Source organism: Solea senegalensis, linkage group LG18 (genome assembly GCF_019176455.1).
Source record: "Solea senegalensis isolate Sse05_10M linkage group LG18, IFAPA_SoseM_1, whole genome shotgun sequence".
In the NCBI taxonomy this organism is placed as follows: domain Eukaryota; kingdom Metazoa; phylum Chordata; class Actinopteri; order Pleuronectiformes; family Soleidae; genus Solea; species Solea senegalensis.
Window position 1 is genome coordinate 1,896,498 of NC_058041.1, and position 20,545 is coordinate 1,917,042.

At 41.9% G+C, this 20,545-nt stretch overlaps 2 protein-coding genes across 4 annotated transcripts; both read right to left on the reverse strand.

The window, feature by feature from the left end:
- Positions 1-248: 248 nt before the first annotated feature.
- LOC122759285 (circularly permutated Ras protein 1-like) lies at positions 249-11,382 on the reverse strand. Of its 2 annotated transcripts, XM_044014046.1 has the most exons (23): positions 11,181-11,382; positions 10,551-10,880; positions 10,417-10,465; positions 10,227-10,319; positions 9,424-9,687; positions 8,769-8,996; positions 7,594-7,731; positions 7,456-7,536; positions 7,264-7,337; positions 6,440-6,604; positions 6,315-6,356; positions 5,692-5,781; positions 5,372-5,523; positions 5,184-5,265; positions 4,442-4,572; positions 3,773-3,857; positions 3,586-3,692; positions 3,047-3,159; positions 2,175-2,292; positions 1,569-1,709; positions 1,030-1,123; positions 924-950; positions 249-831 (listed from the first exon to the last, which is right to left on the reverse strand). In XM_044014046.1, the coding sequence occupies exons 4-23, from the start codon at positions 10,306-10,308 to the stop codon at positions 742-744; spliced, it is 2,304 nt and encodes a 767-aa protein (XP_043869981.1). In that variant the 5' UTR covers positions 10,309-10,319; positions 10,417-10,465; positions 10,551-10,880; positions 11,181-11,382; the 3' UTR covers positions 249-741. The 2 variants fall into 2 exon arrangements, with proteins under 2 accessions (XP_043869981.1, XP_043869980.1); XM_044014045.1 differs by lacking the exon at positions 10,417-10,465.
- A 627-nt stretch (positions 11,383-12,009) lies between these two features.
- Positions 12,010-19,383, reverse strand: LOC122759287 (protein kinase C and casein kinase II substrate protein 3-like). 2 transcript variants are annotated; one of them, XM_044014048.1, is made up of 10 exons: positions 19,204-19,383; positions 17,693-17,757; positions 17,430-17,586; positions 16,982-17,217; positions 15,530-15,685; positions 14,934-15,109; positions 14,736-14,856; positions 13,190-13,257; positions 13,027-13,106; positions 12,010-12,607 (listed from the first exon to the last, which is right to left on the reverse strand). In XM_044014048.1, the coding sequence occupies exons 2-10, from the start codon at positions 17,747-17,749 to the stop codon at positions 12,492-12,494; spliced, it is 1,167 nt and encodes a 388-aa protein (XP_043869983.1). In that variant the 5' UTR covers positions 17,750-17,757; positions 19,204-19,383; the 3' UTR covers positions 12,010-12,491. The 2 variants fall into 2 exon arrangements, with proteins under 2 accessions (XP_043869983.1, XP_043869982.1); XM_044014047.1 differs by lacking the exon at positions 19,204-19,383 and adding an exon at positions 18,886-19,023.
- Positions 19,384-20,545: the final 1,162 nt, after the last annotated feature.

The window sequence follows — 20,545 nt, forward strand, 5'->3', positions numbered from 1 at the left end:
AACATCTGCTCTAAGTAAAGTAGTTCTCTCATGAGGGTCAGAGAAAGCTTCTTTTTGCCCTCATGATTCTTTGTTTAGCAGTATGTCGTATGATTCCTATTTTCACTGACTTTATAGCACAATTTTATTTTCTTTAATGAATCTTGTGAGGCATGAACATCTTGAATGCCTTTCTTTAAATGGTGGTGTAATCGTTGACTCTGGTTCATGTTTTAGCTCACACACAAAAAAACAAAAAAAATCCCAGATCTGTTTAACGTCCCTGTGATTGAACAAAACAGGGTGAAGCTGCATTTATTTATTTATTTATTTATTATGCTACATGTATCTGGAATAAATAATTGTAAAATACAAGATATGCCCAAACTCTGGCCATCTTTAACTATTGTTCCATCCTATTTCATTTAATTTTCACTTTCACTTAATGACAAAATAAACTTGCCTTTCAGGAAATAATACAATGACAATAGAATTAAATCAGCTTCAGAACTCAGAGCTGTGCTGCTGTAATGTATTTCCCTGAGTGAGCTGTGTGATGTGTTTTGGTCTCAGGATTTGATCAATCTGCCACTGAAAACATGTCAAATATGGTTATTTTTACACTGATATTTATGACATAGATGACACTGTTTCCAGCTCATACATTATTTACATGAACGTGAAATGTACTGTATGATGTTCAGCCAGATAAAGTCCTTTCAACAAGGTTTTTTTTTTTAAAAAAAAGAAAAAAGGGATTTGCTAGTGTTGATGTTTATTCTTCAATGAGATGGACTTCCTGTTGCTGTGCTTCATGGCGTACAGCAGTGCCGCACCAGCGTCGGTCAGAGACTGGCGGCAGGAGAAGAAGCGAAGGAATATTAGAAAATGTCAAGCAAAAAAAACAAATAAGCAAAGTAAACTGTATGAGGACATGATGTTACCTGTGAGTCTGAAATGACCGAGTGTCTCTGGAAAAAAAGGATGAATGTTAACAATTTGATGAGGCACTGGATCTTATAAATGTAGTACAGAGTAAAAAACCCTCACCCGTGTGAAGTTATGAATGTTGTTGTATATCGGCTCCATCGTTATAATCCAGTCTCGGTAAGTCTCTTTATCCTGGACACTGTGATTGTGCTCACTGCAAACAGAGACGTCACATGAGACTACACTGTAAAAACATACTTTCAAAAATCACTTAAATAACCTGTATATTTGAAAAGAAAAGAATATTCTTCAGAATATTTTGATATGCAGTATTTTAAGTATGTTAATATATGCTTAATAATTACTAATAAAGGGCTAGTATGCTACTTATATGCATGTTAGTAAGCACCTAGTTAATGGTGAATATGTGTTCCTTAATATAAAGTGTTACCAAATATGCTAATATATATATATGTATATATATATACACATATATATACATGTCTTTTCATTTTTGTTAATACTAGAACCCAGCTTCCCCTCACCATTATCAGAGGAGGAAAAGAAAGACGTGCATGAAGCGCACAAACATTAAGAAAGAAGAAAACATGAGTCATTTTCTGTGTCTCCCCACATACCAACTCCTCCCTGAAACTCACATTGCTCTCTCTATCAGTTTCCTCTGCAGCTCTCCTTCCCTCCTGGCATCGAGGAAGCGGCCTCTGACAGCCAGAGCGGCGCTGGCCTGTGATGAGTTGAGCTGAATGATGGCCAGAGACAGAGAGGACAGGGCCGCCGTGCTGAGAAGGACAGCCACACTCGCGTAGTAAGAGCACAACATTTACAGCTTCAGCCTTGCCGTTGTACTTTATTGCGGCGCTAATACAACACAGGGACGATTCCGTGGCTTCTCACACACTCTGGATACGACACGGAGACACTTTGGGTTGAGAGGTTAATTCACCGAGTGACGAAATGTTCGAATGAGCGAGTAATGTGATTTACACGCTGCAATCATTCCTGAGACATGAAGGCCTCGGTATCTCGGGCCTCGGCGGATTCTCAAAAGTGCTGCCTGAGACTGAGACAGAAAATAAGACATCTAATCAACTGATGTCCCAGAGGGAGCGAGCAGCGAGTTGGTGAGAGATATGAGAGGGTAACGACTCGTTTAACTCACACAAACACAGAGTGTGCATGTATGTGTTTGCGTGAGTGGAAATCAAACTAAAAAACCTCTGCAGTTATGGAAACGCCGAGATCACCTGTCGTTGGTGACGTCTCGGTTTGAAGTAATCACTCTGAGCATCGCCTGTCCGTTGCGCTGCCTGTACCTGATCTGCAGCTGGATGGACACACGGCTGCCAGAGGCTGGCAGCGGCACTGGACACAGACAGAGAGAACAATAAGACACACATGTGAATCAGGTTTAGAACAACTGTCTTCAGTGCATAGATCACATGCACTGTTGTATTTAAAGAAACCTCAATTAAAATCCATCCATCCATCCACGACAGGCGGGTCACACCCTGGACAGGGCGACATAGAGACAAACAACCATCCACTCTGACACCTACGGTCAATTTAGAGTGTCCAATTTACCTCCTCCCCATAGTGCATGTTTTTGGACAGTGGAAGCCGGAGAACCCAGAGAAAACAATACATGTCATGGTAATTCAAGTATGGAATCACCAAAGTCATTCAAATTAACCCTCAAGACACTTTAACTTTAATTTTCATGTTATTCAAGACCAGTTTGAGCCAAAGTTTAATAAAAACAATAAACATTTAGGTTGATAAATCAATCTTACTTACAAACTAGTTGAACAGTTAACTGTTTTCCAATGGCAGGTTTTAGAGTTCATTAAAGACCTTCTTTAAAGAGTAATCACAGGCTGTCGTGAGATTATTATTATTTCGTTCTTTTTCTTTTTGCTCTTACATCCATGTATCCATATTTGTGACTTATTGCTTGTCAAATGTAGAACGTTTGACTCCACCTCAGTGCACAGTATTATCGTCAGGTTGGCAACAATTATCATTCTGCAAGACGTGGCAGTGCGAGTTCCTCAAAGAAAAACAATGAAAACACTGACAAGTCAGTCAGTGATGACAGAGAAGCTGTTTTTTCCCTCACCATCTGTGTCCTGTTCATTTGCTCCAAACTGGAAGGTGATCTCTGTGTCTGGGGCCACGTTCCCAACCTCTCTGGTTCCTTTGTGTCCGGACTCCCTCTCTCCTCTCATTTGCCTGCAGCAAAGGAAGTCACTTCCTTGTTAGAAATGGGATTTGACGTACTTCAAAAATCAGAAATGTAAGAGAACACACACACACACACACACACACACACACTCATCAGCGACGTTATTAGTTACACGTGTTCAACTGCTTGTTAAGGCAAGAATCGAATCAGCAGACCACAGTTCAACATGTAGTGTTTCAGGAGCTGCTGATCGACTGGTACAGTCACACACAACCATCTGTAGGATTTACACAGAATGAAAAAGAGAAAATGTCTTGTTGATGTCAAAGGTCAGAGGAGAATGACCCAACTAGTTTGAAATTATAGCAAGAGAACAGTAACTTAACCAAGGTACGAAGAAGACCGTCTCGCCTTGTGTACCTAATAAAGTGGCCGTTGAGTGCATAATTATGGATACAGAGCGCAGCTCTTACAGTGATTTGGGCAGCTGCACTGTAACAGTGCAGTGTGTAGCTATGGTCCTGTTCATGATGATGTGTTCAAACTCTTGGTGCAGCATGTTCGGGTTTGCTATGACCACCTGAGAGGAAACACACAGAGGACATAATGACACAATGACTGTGTGTTGATAATGAAAACACATGTCGTGTTGCCTCTTACTTTGCCTCTGGTGCGGTCGGTGAGTCTTCCCAGCTCATCCAGCCTGCAGTCTGTTCCCTCTATGGACAGCACAGACACCGTCACGCTAATGGAAGAAGCATATTATTTCAACTGATGATCCTGACGTCACATTAACTTTCAGATCAGCCGTCATCAATTCATTTCAGGTGCCTTCATTAGCATTAGCGTTACTGTAATCAGATGAGCTGGACCTGTATGTCCATTTAACATCCGTGTTGCATGCTAATAAGATTAAAGGTGCTATGACATTAAGACATAAAGTGAACACAGCGAGGAAAGGAACTTGTTGAGTTGAAATACTGCTTCACTGATAACAATTGTGCGACTGGTATATTTGTGGGCTGCACACTGTGTTTATTGGTGTTTTGGTCTGTTGTGCAACCCGACGTCACCCACACAATACTGTAACACAGCTCATAGCACATCGACACACACAGGATGCCAGCAGAGCTGCCAAGCATCACAAAGACTAAAAAGATACCGAACCTAAAAAAAAGCCTCAGCGCGTCTCTCAAAAAGGTCTCGACCAGAGGAGAAGAAAAACTAGGGACTGCAGTAAAGATGTATTAAGATACAGGCGGCTGAAAGCGGAGGGATGAGGAAGACATGCTGCTGAATTTTGACACTGATGTTGAGACGAGCACCAACCCCTGATTAGCAGCGTAATCCCCCAGCTCCTGGTAGAAGATGGTGGACGAGAGGAGGGTACAGGCGTCGATATCCTCCTCTTCCAGGTTTCCTAAGTCTGTGTTGGCTTTCCCATCTGTGCAGATGATCACCTTTAGGGATCGGCAGGGATAACAGATCAGGAACGGTAAAGGTTTGGTGACATGTAGGACCATATGAAGGTACAAGACCTTCATGTACCTGTTTGTATAAGTGTTTAATCTCTTTGGAATAAAAAAATGTTTAGTTTTTGTAGCCTTTATATGTAATTTAAGCAAAGAACCTTGCTTTATGAAGGCCACCATCTTGTGCCACCAAGTTTCCATAACAGCATACATGGACAAATCAGCCAGAGCGTGCATTTGTAGCTTTTAGGTGAAAGGGAAATAAATTTCCTGTCTGGTATCTATCCAAAATACTGTACGTATAATACAGAAAGTGTGAGAGGACGTCCCTCATTTTTAAACACTGGATCTTTAAGGACAGCTTAAAAGATGAATAAAATGAATGGCACCAGACCTGTTAAATGTAAATGCATTAAATGAGTCCAAGTATCTATTACTGTGAGAGATTCCTGGTCCATTTCACTCAAAAAGACATACAGACAGACAGGTGTGCAAGAGCCACACTGAATTTGCACAAGTAAATACTTTTTAAATGACCGTTTAATACGAGTCGTGTGTATATATATATATATATATTTAGTGTAGCGGTACAAACGTACTTTGGAGCCTGGCTGTCTGGAGGCCATCGCGATTGCCAGGAGCGCAGCTGGACCCAGAGCTGTGGTCCCACTCTCAGATAACCTTTGAAAAGTGAATCGAGAGAATATGGTTGTTATTATTATTACTTGAAAATGTAGCAGGGCGTCGTCGTTCGCAGTGTTTTTGCAAAGAATTTATTTATTCTCACCCCAAAATTTGACTGGTTAAGAAGTCCTTGGTCTGTGAGAGTGGAGGTGGAGTGGGGAAACTGGCTGCAGCTTCTTTTATGTAGTCAACGTCTATCAAATCAGCACCACTCAGGTTACGCGAGGTGACATTTTCATAGCCATGAATTGTAACCTGACAATACAGATAAAGAAAATGAAAGCAGCAGGGATATTAAAAAGTGTGTTCAAGACAATAATGAACCAGAGGAATGAAGTTTTACATAACGCAGAGTGAAATATGAACACATATACTGTATAATGTGTCCTTGTTGTCTACAGGTCAGTTAGATCATGCGTGTACCTGATGGTTGAAGGTGATGAGCCCCACTCTCAGGTCTGGGTGCTGTTCACCGAGTCTGTGGACACAATGAGTCACAGCTTCCTGGACAAACTGAATACAACAGATGTTTAAAATCATTACATTTATCATCACTTTATAGTATTATCATTATTATTATTATTATTATTATTATTATAATAGTGCACATTCAACCTCTTTATGTTAAAAGGATATGAGGATACTGCAGAAAGTATCACTGCCCACAAAAGCTTCAATATTTATTGTACTTGTTTTGTAAGTAACGGCCATTTCAAAAATCTAAAAACTAAAGAATGTACAAAAAAGTGGCTGCTCTGGCGGCCACTGATTGGTCAGAGTGCCGTCACAGGAAGAGACGTCCGACACAAGAATCAAGCCGAACAATGCCAAACTGTAGATCAGTTAAAAATATTTAACAATCTTAAAAACGTGGGTTAATCTCCAACAATTACCAGGGAAATGTCTAAAATCTCAATATTTAACAGAGGAAAAACTATATTGAAAAACGATGCAAGAACACTCTTTGTGCTGTGATGTTTTATGGGTGAGGCAGAGAACGTTTTTAAAGTACCCTCGTACGTGGAAGTTTGACAAAAATAACTCACCTGGAGACGGGTTCTGTAGATGAAATCCTCTCCCAGCGCCATCTTAATAAAAGGACAGTGACAATGTAACAGGCTGTACGGTGAAATAAGAAGATCAATATCAGAGTCAGTCGTGCATTTTAAACCTGTGAGGTGATGCTCATGGAGCCCGAGATGTCGATGCAGAAGAACAGCAGAGCGTCAGCGGCACACGGGGGCTTTTCATCCGGGTCGAGAGAGAAGAGCGCGCTGGGTGGAATGTGGGGAGGACTGGTGGACTCCCACAACTGACAGAAGTGACACACGTGGTCCTGCAAACCAGCGTGAGGTGAAGAACATTACTGTCACAGTGAGAAACACAAATAACTCCAGCAAAGAGTGGCAGTGAACGTCTCAGAAATCTAAACCCTACTAACACACAACAAAGACCAAAAACTAACGCTTAGAGAACGTTCCCCTTTGGTTATATTTTTTACAACTAAAAGAGAACGTTCTGAGAACGTCGTCCAGAGGTTTGTGTGTTTGTTGTTGTTGTTTATTTCAACCAGCTTCATTAAAAAGGTTTGCAGTTGCTAAGTTCACCTTTAGGTTCAAATTTAAGGTTGTATTAGTAGTTTAATAAATCTGAATATGAAAATAAATCTTTAAGGAGTAATTATTTCCCACAAATCAAAAAATAACATTCCCAGAACATTCCAGGAAGTTGAAATTGTTTAACCTGTAGCTGATTTACTGATTCAGGCTGCTGCAGCAATAATGCTACGCCCTTTCCTAAAGTAAAAACCAACATTATGGGTAGTATATGTCCAAATTCTGCGACGGTTGTACACATTGGACCTTCAATTATGTTCAGTAATGCTTATGTCTAATAGCTCTCAGAGTTTGTCATAGTTTTCCAGTTGTGATTATGAGATTTACTGATTCTTATTCACGTTACAACGTCAGAAAAAGGGTGAAGAGAGGCCATTACCACATTATAATAGCAGGAGTCCAGCACAGCGCCACACTGAGGGCAGAACGTGGGTTCACTGTGTATGGATTGCACTGGAAAGATGCAAAAATCATCATCATCATCATCATCATCATGAGCTTATAGTAGTAAAAAATGAAGGCAGAGAGCCAACAGTGAAGGGTTTTATAGGGATGATAAAAGTTTACTGACCTTTTTCCTCCGAGAGTAATTTTCCTAAACTGACTAAGACCACGTTGGGATTCCCTGGAAGGGGTTCCTTATCTGTGGATGCTGAGATGGGAATAGTGTGTTATATTGGTCTTTTGAGAGACTGACTGTTGTGTTTACCTTTCGTGGCAGAAGACTGGGAAAGGGATGAATTTGAAGGGGACTTTTGAGAGGAGGAAGTAGGAGGGGACGACGCCAGGACCACCAGGTAGTCTGGCATGGACTTCATGAACGACGGTCTCGGTGGGAGAGCTGGAGCTGGGGTTTGAGACGAGAGCGGAGGCAGTTTGAACAATTAGGTCTCCTCTAAAAAAAACTTTCAGTAACATCTGTTGCCTCCCTGAGGAATCCTGAGCGAGTGCCAAAACACTGCCAGCATCTCGACATGACGTCAAACCAACCCCACCCCCCACTACCCTGTTACAATATGTGTTCATCCCATTAATATGGGCATCAGTATCGGTCTGATACTGGTCAAATCAAACAAAAACGATACAATCCAAAAATCCTATATACACATGCCTCACTATGTAGAGAATCGTAGAGTATCGTAGTAGCAGTAATTATCGTTAAATAAGTATTAATAAATGGTATCAGCCCATCTCTAACTATGACCAAAAACCCTTTGCCTTCTACCTTTGTTTCAGCGGTCTGTTATATGTTGCATATCTGTCTTTTAACGTTACGCTACTCGTTTAAACTGCATCCAGGAAACTTGGAGCCGTTTGGTGCAGGAACAGCAGCAGCTGTGATTGGCACAAAGCCCAATATGAGATGTTAGTTTTTCTCTATTTTATAGTTTTATTGTATGACTTGTTTATTTGTGCTGTTTTTACACTTTCTACAGTATTTTATCGTTTTATTCTGTTTTATTGTTTGTTCTTAGGTCCATTAGGTCTTGTGTTTTTATATTTTATTTGTTTTATTTATCTCTGATGTACAGCACTTTGTTTCAGCTGTTAGTGCTGTTTGTTGCTTCATAAATAAACTTTTTCTGTTGGTATTGTGAATATCTTTCTATATTATACTTCCGCACTTGTGGAAATGCACGTTTATTATTTGTTGTCTTTATCTTTACTGTCTTTTCTACTGTGACAATGTCAATTTCTTGACTTATCTAATCTTATTGGCAGGAATATGATTTTGCAGTTAGATTAAAACACTGCTATACTGAGAACCACACAGAGAGAGAGAGAGAGTCGTCGTGTGGCACTGACTGGCTCATAAATAAACAGCATTGTGTAAATTCATTTGACAACAGTTTAAACGTATATAAAATTTAAACATCTGTTCACCTGTTGTCTGGTTCGCCACATTGTTGTTATCCACCGGAAGCCTGACTTCATCCCCCGTGCCTTCCGGTGTGCTGTACGAATACGTTGGGTCACCGGAATGGGCGTTTAAATGCGGCTCGTCCTTTGGCAGGTCATAATTAAAAATCTGACCCTTGAGAGGAGGCTGGATGTCTGTTGGAGAGCGGCTGCTTGTGCTCGCTGTAGGTTTCATGTGCGGCGGGAGAAGAGCTGGATAACAAAAAAAGTGTGAAGCAAATCTGTGCATCAATCCGTCAGTCTGTCTGTCTTCACCATGAGGGGAAAACATGTTTTTGTGGTATATGTAGTGTGCTTTTTTTTAGGGTGTGGATCTCATTTTTCCCTTGACTGCACCAACTCTGTTTCACAGTCCTCCGGACGTTTAGTGTCACATTTTATGTGCACCATCGCTGACACGCTACATAAATGGTCCGTGGTTTAGAGGGGACACAGGTTCAGACCATTAGAATTACACTGTGCTTGGAAATTAAAATCCAATTGTGAATTTCTGTACCCTTTCACATGTAAACAAGGTTTAAGCTGATAGAAAGGAGGCAAAAACTAACTGTTATCCATGGTACTTACAGAATACAGCACAGAAACTTCATTTTCCTACATTTTTCCACACTCACAGTACCTGTCTTTCGAGGAGTCGCCGACTGTTTACTCGGGTCAGTGTGTGAACGCGCCGCCTCCAGTTTAGTGTGAAACCCTACATTTTCATAGTGCTGAGGCGGCTTCACCGGCTTTTTCACAACTTTGCCCTTTTCCAACTGGTCAACGATCATCAGAGGGGCAGGCGTGTGGAATTTTGGCGATTTGGCATCGGCAGCGTGGGTTGTTGTCGGAGGAGGAGGCGGAGGTATGCTAGGACGCACTCGGTTCACAGGAGGGAGGAGAGCTACATGAAAGAGCATCACAGTCAAGTACTTTACTTCAGAAAGGCAAAATGAGGAACCTGATGCGGCAGATAGCTAATTCTGAGGAATACTATATATATCCAAGAGGGCGTGTCTTCCCCCGAGGTAAACAGGGGAGGTTTGTGCATGTCATTGATTTCGTAACACATAATGAGACTGAACCACCCAGTTATGTTCCACCAGTGCTTAAATATTCATGGGGCAGTTATTTTGGGATTCAGCTCTGGAATGCAACTTTTTCCACAGGTTACGTAACCATATGTAGATTCTACATTGTCTCTTGCGCCCACAGAGAATGACAAAATAACCTCTTTAATGGATTGTTGCTGAATCACTGAAGCAGCGTATTTAGAGCGTCAGACCGCCCATGACTGACACTAGAATGTGAAGTTTCCTGTTGTGTCTTAAATAGCTGAAATACTTGCACTTGTCTGCTGAAAATGGAGACAACTCACGTGTTGCTTTTGAGAACGCAAAAACGTAAGAAAGAAAACAGAGACATGAATTTTATCAGTCACACCTGAGCGTTTCGGCACACTGGGTCGCTGGCCATCCCTCTGATTCTGCGGCGGCACATAAACAAACTCACAAGCAAATTCCATTGTGATTCTGCCTGAGAGTGAAAGGAGATTATTTGAAATGACATCCAATAATAAACATTGAGACATATACTGAAACCCATTATATGGATAATTAAAGTTCTAACTAACCCCAGTACTTAGAATATGATTAAAGGTTGACATGTCTTTCAGTAGTATTCTCATTTAAAGAAAAGGAAAAAAAGAAACAGTGTCACAAACAAGTTCTGTGTTAAAAAGTTAAAAACCAGTAAGTGTGTACTTACATGTGCAGAGTTTCTTTTAAAAGCCGAGTCAGTGAAACCTTAAACATGAAACCCCGCAGTGAGAAAACTTTCAGCTACTGTTTCACTGACGTTCTGTCATTCATTATTTGTGACTTCGGGAACTCGTCCAACAGGTTTGTTTCTTAGAGAGTCATGTATGACAGTGTTGTGAGTCTGTATGTGTGTGTGTGTGTGTGGGGGGGGGGTTGCCAGGTTTGAGTGGGTTAGTCATTGCACACACACACACACACACACAGATTTACTGCACATTTTTCTCCAGTTAAACATTTGTGGAAGTAAATCAAGTGGGTGTGGATCGACCAAGTAAACCTGTACGGGAATAAGACACCAAAGGTCAGTATGAATAACAGAATTTCAAAGTAAAAGAACAGCCTATATACTGACTATACGATGAACAGTATAATGGGATGTAAATCACTATGAGAGTATGGAGAATTGTACTTATAATTTAATATGATTTATTTGAATTGTAATTACTATATTTACATATACTTTAGAACCTGAGGAGAGAAGAGATGCATATACTGTACTTACAGGCCCAGAGTGACATACATGAAATTATGTTCATTTCATTTTATTTGTGTTTTTCTTGTATATTCTGCCACGTACCTTGTATTTTTTGGATCACTATTATGTTTGCACACTCATGGACCTTGACTTTGGCCTCTGTGATTTTCTGCTTTTTCTCTGGACTCGTCTCAGCGTTGTCGTTTGCTTGTTTTTCCTTGTCGAGCGCGGCCTGTTCCCTCTGACACGACTTGTGGTATGCAACTCTGGCCTTCTCCAGCTGTGGGACGTACATTCACACGTTTACTTTACAGGAAAAGTGCCGGTGTTTTGTCTCTTTGTGGTGGACAATTAGTACTTAAAGCCCAGAGTAACAGTTATACTGAGGGTTGTTTTGTGGACTAACACCTGAATGAATGAATTGTTGTTTTCATTGACACAGACACGGTGGGTCTTCGCTACAGAGGTCGCCATGTTGGACCACCATGTGCTTTAAAGACAAATTAAACATCTTTTAAGTATTAAAAACTCAAACTCATTGTTTCTTTTTGGAAGGGGATGGTGAGGACAGAGGTCCCTGAAGACCAGGATTGGGAAACACAATTCTAAAATGTTGTAAAGAAATAATGTTCATTTCACTTCATTTGTGTTTTTTTTGTATATTCCTATATTTGTTGGATTACTATTATGTTTGTACACTCAAGGACCCTGATTTTCTACATGAAAATTTAAAAAAAGTAATAAAAAAAGTCTTGTCATATCCTGCAATAAAACTCTAGGTTTGACATTTTTAATTTCCAAGTATTTCGATGAGTGCCCTGTAAAGGGTTAAGAAGAAAAAAGGACACTTTTTTTTGTTAATAATCCAAAGTAGTGGATTTACCTGCAACATTGTCATCAACGCAGCAAAAAACACAACAGAACATATCAATCCAGGCAAAAACAAATATGCTTTTATTGTGAAAACTACACTCTCCTCAGTCAAAGTAATCTATGTGTGCTTTGTCCTACACATAATAATTATCAGGTGAACATTAACCTCAAGTGCACACATGAATTTAAACCTGTGCCTGGGTAAACCTCATGTATCATTTTCAGCTGTGAATAAATATCTCTCTCTCTCTCCTGTTCTCCTTTTGTCTCATCTGAATGTGCACACACACACACACACACACACACACACACACGCACACACACACACACACACGCACACAACTCTGGCACAAACAGCACATTCTAGTCCTCGATAAGTTAATTCACATTGCAGAACGAGCGGGTTAGAATATTACGTTACGGGAACAGATTTTATCCGACATCGTTTCAGAATAACAAATGATTTTTAAAAGATTTAGAAACAAACTCTCTGTGAGAAATAAGTTTAGGACATAAACTGTTCTTGGACAGCGTGTGACGTCACTCTGGCGTGACTTCAGCGTAATTGGCCGGGTAGAAACCCTCCTTCCCGCTGCTCAGGACTCCTCGACACCAGCCCTGGTCGTCCTCCTCTTCGACCTTCAGGAACACTTCTCCTGAGAGCCAGAGAATGGAGACGGTGAAATGTTGGGAATCTCTGACTTACTGTGTTTTTAATCTACTCAAACTTTTACGGAATGTTCCCCCCTCATCAAAATACCCTCCATGCTTTAAATAGATAGCATAGCTTTGTCCAAATCAAAGCCAATTGAATCAAAATGTCATCATAATTACTTTAAGATGCACTTTCTCTTAAAGCCACTTAATGTTGGGTCTGAACAACCTCTTTAAATGTATGCCATTTAAGAGACGTAACCCCAACTCTCCTTGGATTTCCAACCTTTATGACACATCACATACATTTTATTTAAAAAACACCTCCCTGAGAGTTGGTTTCAGCCATGTTGTCATGTAATATATCAGCAAACTGTAGCTTACGTAACATAAAGTGTTTATTCGTGTAACGTGAACGCACCGGCTTTAAAGGACAGTTCATCGCCCTCCTCTCCCGCGTAGTCATACAGAGCTCGCACCTTCACACCTCCGATCATCACACTAACAGAGAAAAACACAGAAAAACTTTTCGGCTTCTAGAAATTGTACGTATCAAACGTAAAGAATATATAGTGAATATTCACGGTCGGGTCTCTTTTCTCCTCTGGTCTCTTTTCCTTCTCTTTAGCTTCTTTACTGGTGGCACCCATTCCTGAAAAAGATGAAAGTGTACGTGTGAAATCATGAATTTCTTTGACTGAAACACATTAAAAAGGTTTAATTAGATATAACTTTAAAGCTACTAACAGTGAAAGGTGTTTTGTCCAAAATAAATGTTAAAATAGCTGTGAGTGATCCAGACAGTTTGGCCAGTGACACCAGTTTCATAGTCTCAAGAGTCTGCAAGTAAATCTACTCAATAACATTTGAATATCTCATGAAACTTTATCCAACCAGGATTCACAATCTCACAAACAGATCTTTCTGCTCATGAGTTTAGGCTGTTTGTGGTTGAACAAATGCCTCACAACCCATAAGAGTCTGATCATCTTTACTGGTGCCGTACTGAAGTTTTCCAATCGCAAATTCACAAATGTCACCAGCGACCAGGCACCGATTGGATTCCACTCAAATATGCTGTGCTTTATTGGCTATTTTAACATTTACTAACACAACGTCATGTTCAATTGAAGAAGACGTGATTAGCATTTGAGACCATTTACGCCACAGGAAGTTAGAACAGACACATTTCCATAGTTACTGGAGTCGCCCCCTGGTGGCTATTCAATACATTTTTACTTCCTGGTTGGCCTCATCCAACAACAGGAAGACCATGTTCACTATGGTCTATGACAGTGGTTCTCAAACTGTTTATACCAAGAACTTTAAACTACAGTGGCGTAAATAGACCGAGTAAAATCAGTTACGGACTCTCATCATCCTCTTCCTCGCATAGTCCTCAATCACGGGTACAGTGGACGTAGATTAAGATGGAGCGAGAGATAAGGTGACTCTAATTATCATCATTATTATTATTATTTGGTTATTTGTTTCATTTTCTACACACACTGGTCAAAATTCCTCAGCTCCACTCTGATCACATACCCTGGTATATACAGTAGGAAGCTTGCGTACCACTGGTGTTTGATAACCATGGGGTCTATGGTACAGTATATATGGTCTATGACGCCCCTGTTAGGAGGGAGGGGAATACTAACTTATCTGCAACAGACAGGAAGTTAACCAAACGTTTCTGCTGCTACTAATCTGACGTATTTCTACTAGAGCTGAAACGATTATTAATCGATTACTAAATTAATCGACAACTTTTTTGATAATCGAATAATCGGTTTGAAGCTTTTTTCATGATTAAAACAAGGTTTACGATTGTTTAAGCTCCTTAAATATGAATATTTTCTTCATTTCTTTGCTCTGGATTTAACGAGAAATCATTAAAAGTCAATCATTTTGGTTTGTGGACAAAACAAGACATTTGAGAACCAAATCATCATGTCCAGGTCTGATGAACACCGATCAACATTTTGTAAGGTTTTCTGATATTCTGAACACCAAACGATTAATCGATTACGAAAAGAATCGACAGATTAATCGAATACGAAAAGAATTGACAGTTGCAGCTTTAATTGTCATGGTCGTGTTTGTAGTTTCTTCTGTTTTGCAGTCACGTACTTGAATCTTGGGCCAGTCGGTGGGCATGCCTGGACCGCGGTTGTTCTTCCACCATTTTAAATCATCCTGGTCGTTGATGGACATCAGTGTGTGATGGAGCTCACTGTACACTGCCTTCACACTGACACACACACGGACGAGAGGTGTTTATCATGACAAAACTCATCTGTACACAAACAGACTTTTACACACGCTCACCTCTCGTTGTTGGTGATGTCCAGGTGGCTGTGGATGGAGAGGAAGGTCTCCTTCAGAAACGTGATCCTCTTCGTCTCCTCCTCCTGCGACTGTTCAAAAATGGCCTCCATCTCCTCCATGTAGCGAGGCGTGTAGGACGTCACGTCCTCCAGCATCTTCTCATAGCGCTCCCTCATCTGCACAGGGGTTTGCAAAGGAGAGGCTGCCACATGCTCTCCTTCAGGAACGACAACATCGACTGTGTTTCTTTAAAGGAGGGGGATCTAAAAAGTATAAATCATTTGGTGTGCTCTCCTCTGTTCCCAGGCTGTGCTCCATAAACACTGAGCCGAGTAACAAAAACACATCTCCATACAAGGCAAATGCCTGGAACACAAACTTAAGGCTGGGCTCATGTTTGGAGTCAATAGTTCCTCAACTGAATAAATATCACTCCATGCAGCAGGGCGGGAAAACCTTTCTTGGAATGCAGCATATTTGTATCTGTGGCATGTGGTGAATCAGGACTTAAATGTGCTGTAAATGAATCCCTGATTGAACACACATGCCAGAGAGTCGGAGTGGGACGGTGTAAGTATGTAAACATCTCTCATCACCTTTTCTTTCTCCTCTGTGGCCTTTTCTTTGGCCTCGGTGATCTTCTGCTTTTTCTCCGGACTCATCTCGGAGTTGTCGTTTGCTTGTTTTTCCTTGTCGAGCGCGGCCTGTTCCCTCTGACACGACTTGTGGTATGCAACTCTGGCCTTCTCCAGCTGTGGGACACACATTCACACATACATGTTTACTTTACAGGGAAAGTGCCTGGTGTTTCGGAGATTTAGACGAGTGTACAGAAAATCTGAAGCTGCAATTAACAGACTATTAGATTATATTAGATTACAAACACATGCAGCGAGACTCGGTCCAAAGATTGACACATATCAACTCCTCTAAAGACTGCATATTAACATTTTACAATAGAAACTCGCTGGCCAATTTATTAGGCACACATGTTCAACTGCTTGTTAATGCAAATATCGAATCAGTTGGGATTTCCAAAACAGAGAATGGTCTTAGAACGAGAACGTGAATGGCAGTTCTTGAAGCAGATGAGCTCCAGCTGTTAATTGTTATTTTTTTCTTTTGGCTTCTCCCTCCCCAGGGGTGGCCACAGTGGATCCAACCATCCATCCATCTTCTACCTCTTTATCCTCCACATGAGGATTGCTGTGACAATCCCAGCTGACATAACTCACACTCACTGTCAATTTAGAGTGTCCAATTTGTGTCCTAATCCATAAATCTGCAAGGTTTTTGGACTGTGGGAGGAAACTGTACTGAAAACCTGGAGAAAACCCACTCACACACGGGGAGAACATGCAAACCTCATGCACAAAGTTCCTTGTCCCGATCGGATCGCGAACCCGGGTCTTCTTGCTGCCAAGGCAAGAATGCTAACCACTACACCAGCTGTGTGGCCGGATGCCCTCCTGACGCAACCATTACATTACATTACATGTCATTTAGCAGACGCTTTTATCCAAAGCGACTTACAATGGAATCAAGTACAATTAGCAACCCTCCCATTTAACCAGGCTTGAGACTGGCACAAGGACTCCACTGGATGTGACGACCCCTGTGACTGGGGTCAATATAGATTGTCCAGTTTGTGTCCTAATCCCTAAATCTGCAAAGGTTTTTGGAATGTGGGAGGAAACCAGAGAACATGGAGAAAACCCACACGCAACTTAAGGGGAGAACATGCAAACTCGATGCAGAGAGGCCCTCCTGACGCAGACCTCCCATTTATCCAGGCTTGAGACCGGCACAAGGACAACACTGGATGTGGATTCCCTGTGACTGGGGTCAATTTAGAGCGTCCAATTAACAATGAGCAATGGGGTACTTGAATCTACAACCCTTTGGTCAAAAGTCAGGTTCTTAACCCTGATAATTCTATAAATAATGATATATATACATATATACATATACGTATATATGTATATATTAGTAATGTATAACTATATACTGCTGTATACATAACTGAGTAAATAGATTGTAATCTGGACCTTTATCAGCCTTTTGGACCAGGGTTTTTGGGCCCGTGAAAAGCTTGTGTTGTTCTCGTGGCTCTCCTTGAACCCACAGAAGATCTTCTTTGGAAAGGTCGCCTTCTGCCAGGTCTTCACCCGCTGCCCCTCCTCTGCGACGAGCGACTGGGAGATGGAGGCGTGGAGCTCGGACAGTCGCTCGGTGGAGGAGAAGAAACACTGCCACGCCCTCATGAGGGAGCCATAAAGTGGCCCTGTGGGGGGGGAGTGGAAAAAAAGAGAGAGACGGCGGATTAGAGGTGAGTCATGGAACAAAGAAGAAACAATTACCTACTTTTGTCCACTGGAAGTTTTCAAACACATGGCACACATGGACTCATTTAATGCGACAAAAGAGGTAACTGATGATGATGATGATGATGAAATACATCCACCAGGGCTGCAGCATGCACTTTCTCATACTTACTGGAATCCACAATGGACTTCCACTTGCTGCTCCACTGGCTGAGCTGCTGTGCGTACTGTTTCTCCACCTTTGCTCGCTCTGTGAAGCAGGCCACGATGTCGTTGCAGGCCTGGAAGGACTGCTCAGTGCGGTGCACGGTGGGTACATATTTCCCTGGCTGTGAAGAGAGGCGGAGACGTCACAGTGTGTAAACACAACAAAACCATGCAAAGAGATTACGGGATTAACAAACTATTCTAAACTTTCATAAATGTAATCCTCACCATCCAGAAGCTCTCCTTCTTGGGGTCCTCGGCCGGATCTTTGGGCAGGTTCGCCATGTCTCTCTCTGAAAGAAAGTGATAGCTGTTTGTGTGATACACGAGAGTTGCCAGACTGGTTGAGATGCATAGCAAGCATTGGAAGTACAGTTTTTATTGGCAGGCAAGTGACAGTGATTACCATGGAACAGGTTGAGCGTCTGCACAAAGTAATATGCAGATACAGCAGGCAGACCTCATCAACGGAGCTGTTCCCCTTGTACGGGAAGCAGTTATAATAAAGGTGATTGACAGCTGAAGGCCTGTGCGTGTATGTGTGTGTGGACGCGAGGTTATTGCCATAACAACTCAGACAATCCTGATGAGGTGTTATTTACACTGCGCAGAGCTTGGGTGCATCTAAACCCCACTTTGTGAGTAAGGGAGAGTCTATGCAGTGGCAGACTGGAATTCACAGGGGTGGGATCTGCCAGCAGGAATAGAACAGCTGCTCCGGCATTCTTCCTGTTGCCTTCCCAAAATAAACAGCATAGAAAGGTCATCTTTCCCTTTAGCTGTGGCTAATACAAGGCCTATAAGAGCCAACTGTCTCCCAGTCTGATCGGGGGGGGGGATCATGACAACAAGAGTGTAACAGTGCAGATTTTGCTGATCTTACAAACAAACTGGGGAAAATTTGCCCAGATATAGCTCCATATTTTGCAGTGTGTGAAACCAAAGCACATGTGGCAGTGAGAACAAAAGTAGGGAGATGCATGCACAAACACGCACATAGGACGCAGTCACATTCAAGGCCTATTTCTGTCTGTGCAGACACATTGCTGGCTGAGTAATACGAAAGTGACTAACCACACCTCATCACAAGACTGAGCATGACACACACAGTCAGACTCCGAGTGGACCATCTCTCCCTCTGCTCGCTGGATTTTGTTCTTAGAGTATTTTAACTTGTTGTTATCGTGCAGAAAGTCCCTGAAAGCTTCACCTCGAGTCAACTTTATACTCTGGTTCTGTTATTGTCCATGCAGAGCGGGGAAGGAAGAGGTTTGACTCAGCAGCTCAGCCTGCATCACACTGATACGTTCATCTGTATGATACAAGTATCTGTGTCCTAAAAAAAAAACCCAACCTCAATCCACAAGCCACAAAGAACAAGAAAAACAGAGCAGTCATGCCTGTGAACAACCAGCACTTACATGTCCCTCTGAATCACCAGTGATTACTCAAGTGACCACTTGTTACTGCAGTTCAAGGGCTACAGAGGGTTTCCCTTCATTTCTCTGTCCGTCTCCCACTTTCCCCTGAGCGTCTCTCCTCACACAGCCCTCACTCACCCACTCCCTCTCTCTCCCCAGTTTTTTCCTCTTGGCACTTAAAGTTACACACACACATGCTGTTGATCTGAAAGTGGGCGTTAGACACAGTGACAATTCAAGCAAACAGAAAAAATGGTAATCATTCCTCCGCTTAATTGGCTTCAGGGTGAAAAGAATGAGGAGGAGGAAGAAACTTACCTTTTTTCTTGCCACACTTTCTCTCCCCCAGCTGAGAGCTTCTAGTTCACAGTCATTCCAGGATTAACTCGTCTGGCTCTCTGCTCTTACTTTAACCCCATCCTTTGCTTCTGAACTGTCGGCCCTGCTATCTTTGACTATAACACTCTCACTTTTCTTTGCCACTGTGCTATTAGAAAAAAAAAAAAGAAACAGCTGGAGGAATCCCCCTCCTTCTCTCTCCATGCCCATCCCTTTTTCTGTGTCTCTAAATATGGCGCTAATGAGATGCTGAACCTTCATTTTGACCGCTGGCTGGTCGCGGGATCGTGTCAGCGTGGCACACAGTCCTGTGAACTTATTAGTGAGTGTTTGACAGCAGAAGGGGGGTTCAGGTGTGTGTGTGTGTGTGTGTGTGACATGGACTGTTCAGTGCTCCACTGTGACCCTGCCATTCGCTCTCTGGTCAGGCTTAGGAAGAAAGTCGGTCAGAAAGAGAATATATAACAGTGTTTACTTATTCTGGTCATTAGCCAGGAGTAAAACGCCAGTGTTGTCCAGAGTTACTGTCTGTTTACTGCTGCCTGCATCTGCTTTACAGTTTTAGTGGGTTTTTTACACACTATTATACGCTGTGAAAAACATTTGCCTTTCAAAAAGTGTCCAGTTCTTACTCCAAAAAAGTCCAAATTACCAGAGTTTATTTGGGGAGCATCAAGAGGTGTGCAAACACTTTTTCTTCACTACTTTTTTTTTATCATTCTGTCAATCTGCCCAGCACCTGCTCTTTATTTAATTCCAATGCACATGCCTTTGCAACTTGAACAGCTCCAGATTCAGGTCATCTCAAAGACTACTTTGACCACTAGCCACGGGACGTGGTTTGCGGCGTTTGACATCAGTTTATGACATCGGTTGCTAAAAGACGGAGGTGTTTAAGGGACTTCAGAGGCCCAAGGCATGATAAACCATCTGCTTTAAGCTTTAGATGAACAGCCAAACCCATTTTCACATTAAAATTTGGTCGGCAATAATTTATTCAGCAAAAAAAATCTTTAAAATGTTTCAAATGATAAAGGTTGTGGCGTCATACCAGTCTCCTGTATTTAGTTACTCACTCATCTTCTACAGCTTTCTCCTCCACATGAGGGTCGCAGGGGTCGCTGGTGTCAATAGGGCAAAAGAGCGGGGTCATGTCACCAGTCCATCACAGGGCCACATAGAGTTATTCACTCACAGTCACACCTACGGTCAATTTAGAGCAGGGGGCCTCAAACTCAAAAAGACTTGGGGGGGGCCAGTGAACTTCTAGGCTGGTCAGGAGGGGGCCGGTCGACAAAAAATTTACTCTTTAGTTATTAGA

Bases quoted from the DNA above. Each gene is read 5' to 3' on its own strand.
- LOC122759285 (XM_044014045.1), bottom strand. From the start codon at position 10,308: ATGGAATTTGCTTGTGAGTTTGTTTATGTGCCGCCGCAGAATCAGAGG. The intron at 8,997-9,423 runs GTACTGTGAGTG...TTTGTTATCCAG, and splicing joins GGCGACTCCTCGAAAGACAG to CTCTTCTCCCGCCGCACATG. The intron at 1,124-1,568 runs GTGAGTTTCAGG...CTCTGTTTGCAG, and splicing joins AAACTGATAGAGAGAGCAAT to TGAGCACAATCACAGTGTCC.
- LOC122759287 (XM_044014048.1), bottom strand. From the start codon at position 17,749: ATGGCGAACCTGCCCAAAGATCCGGCCGAGGACCCCAAGAAGGAGAGC. The intron at 17,587-17,692 runs GTGAGGATTACA...CTCTCTTCACAG, and splicing joins AGAAGGAGAGCTTCTGGATG to CCAGGGAAATATGTACCCAC. The intron at 17,218-17,429 runs GTAAGTATGAGA...CCCCCCCCACAG, and splicing joins GAAGTCCATTGTGGATTCCA to GGCCACTTTATGGCTCCCTC.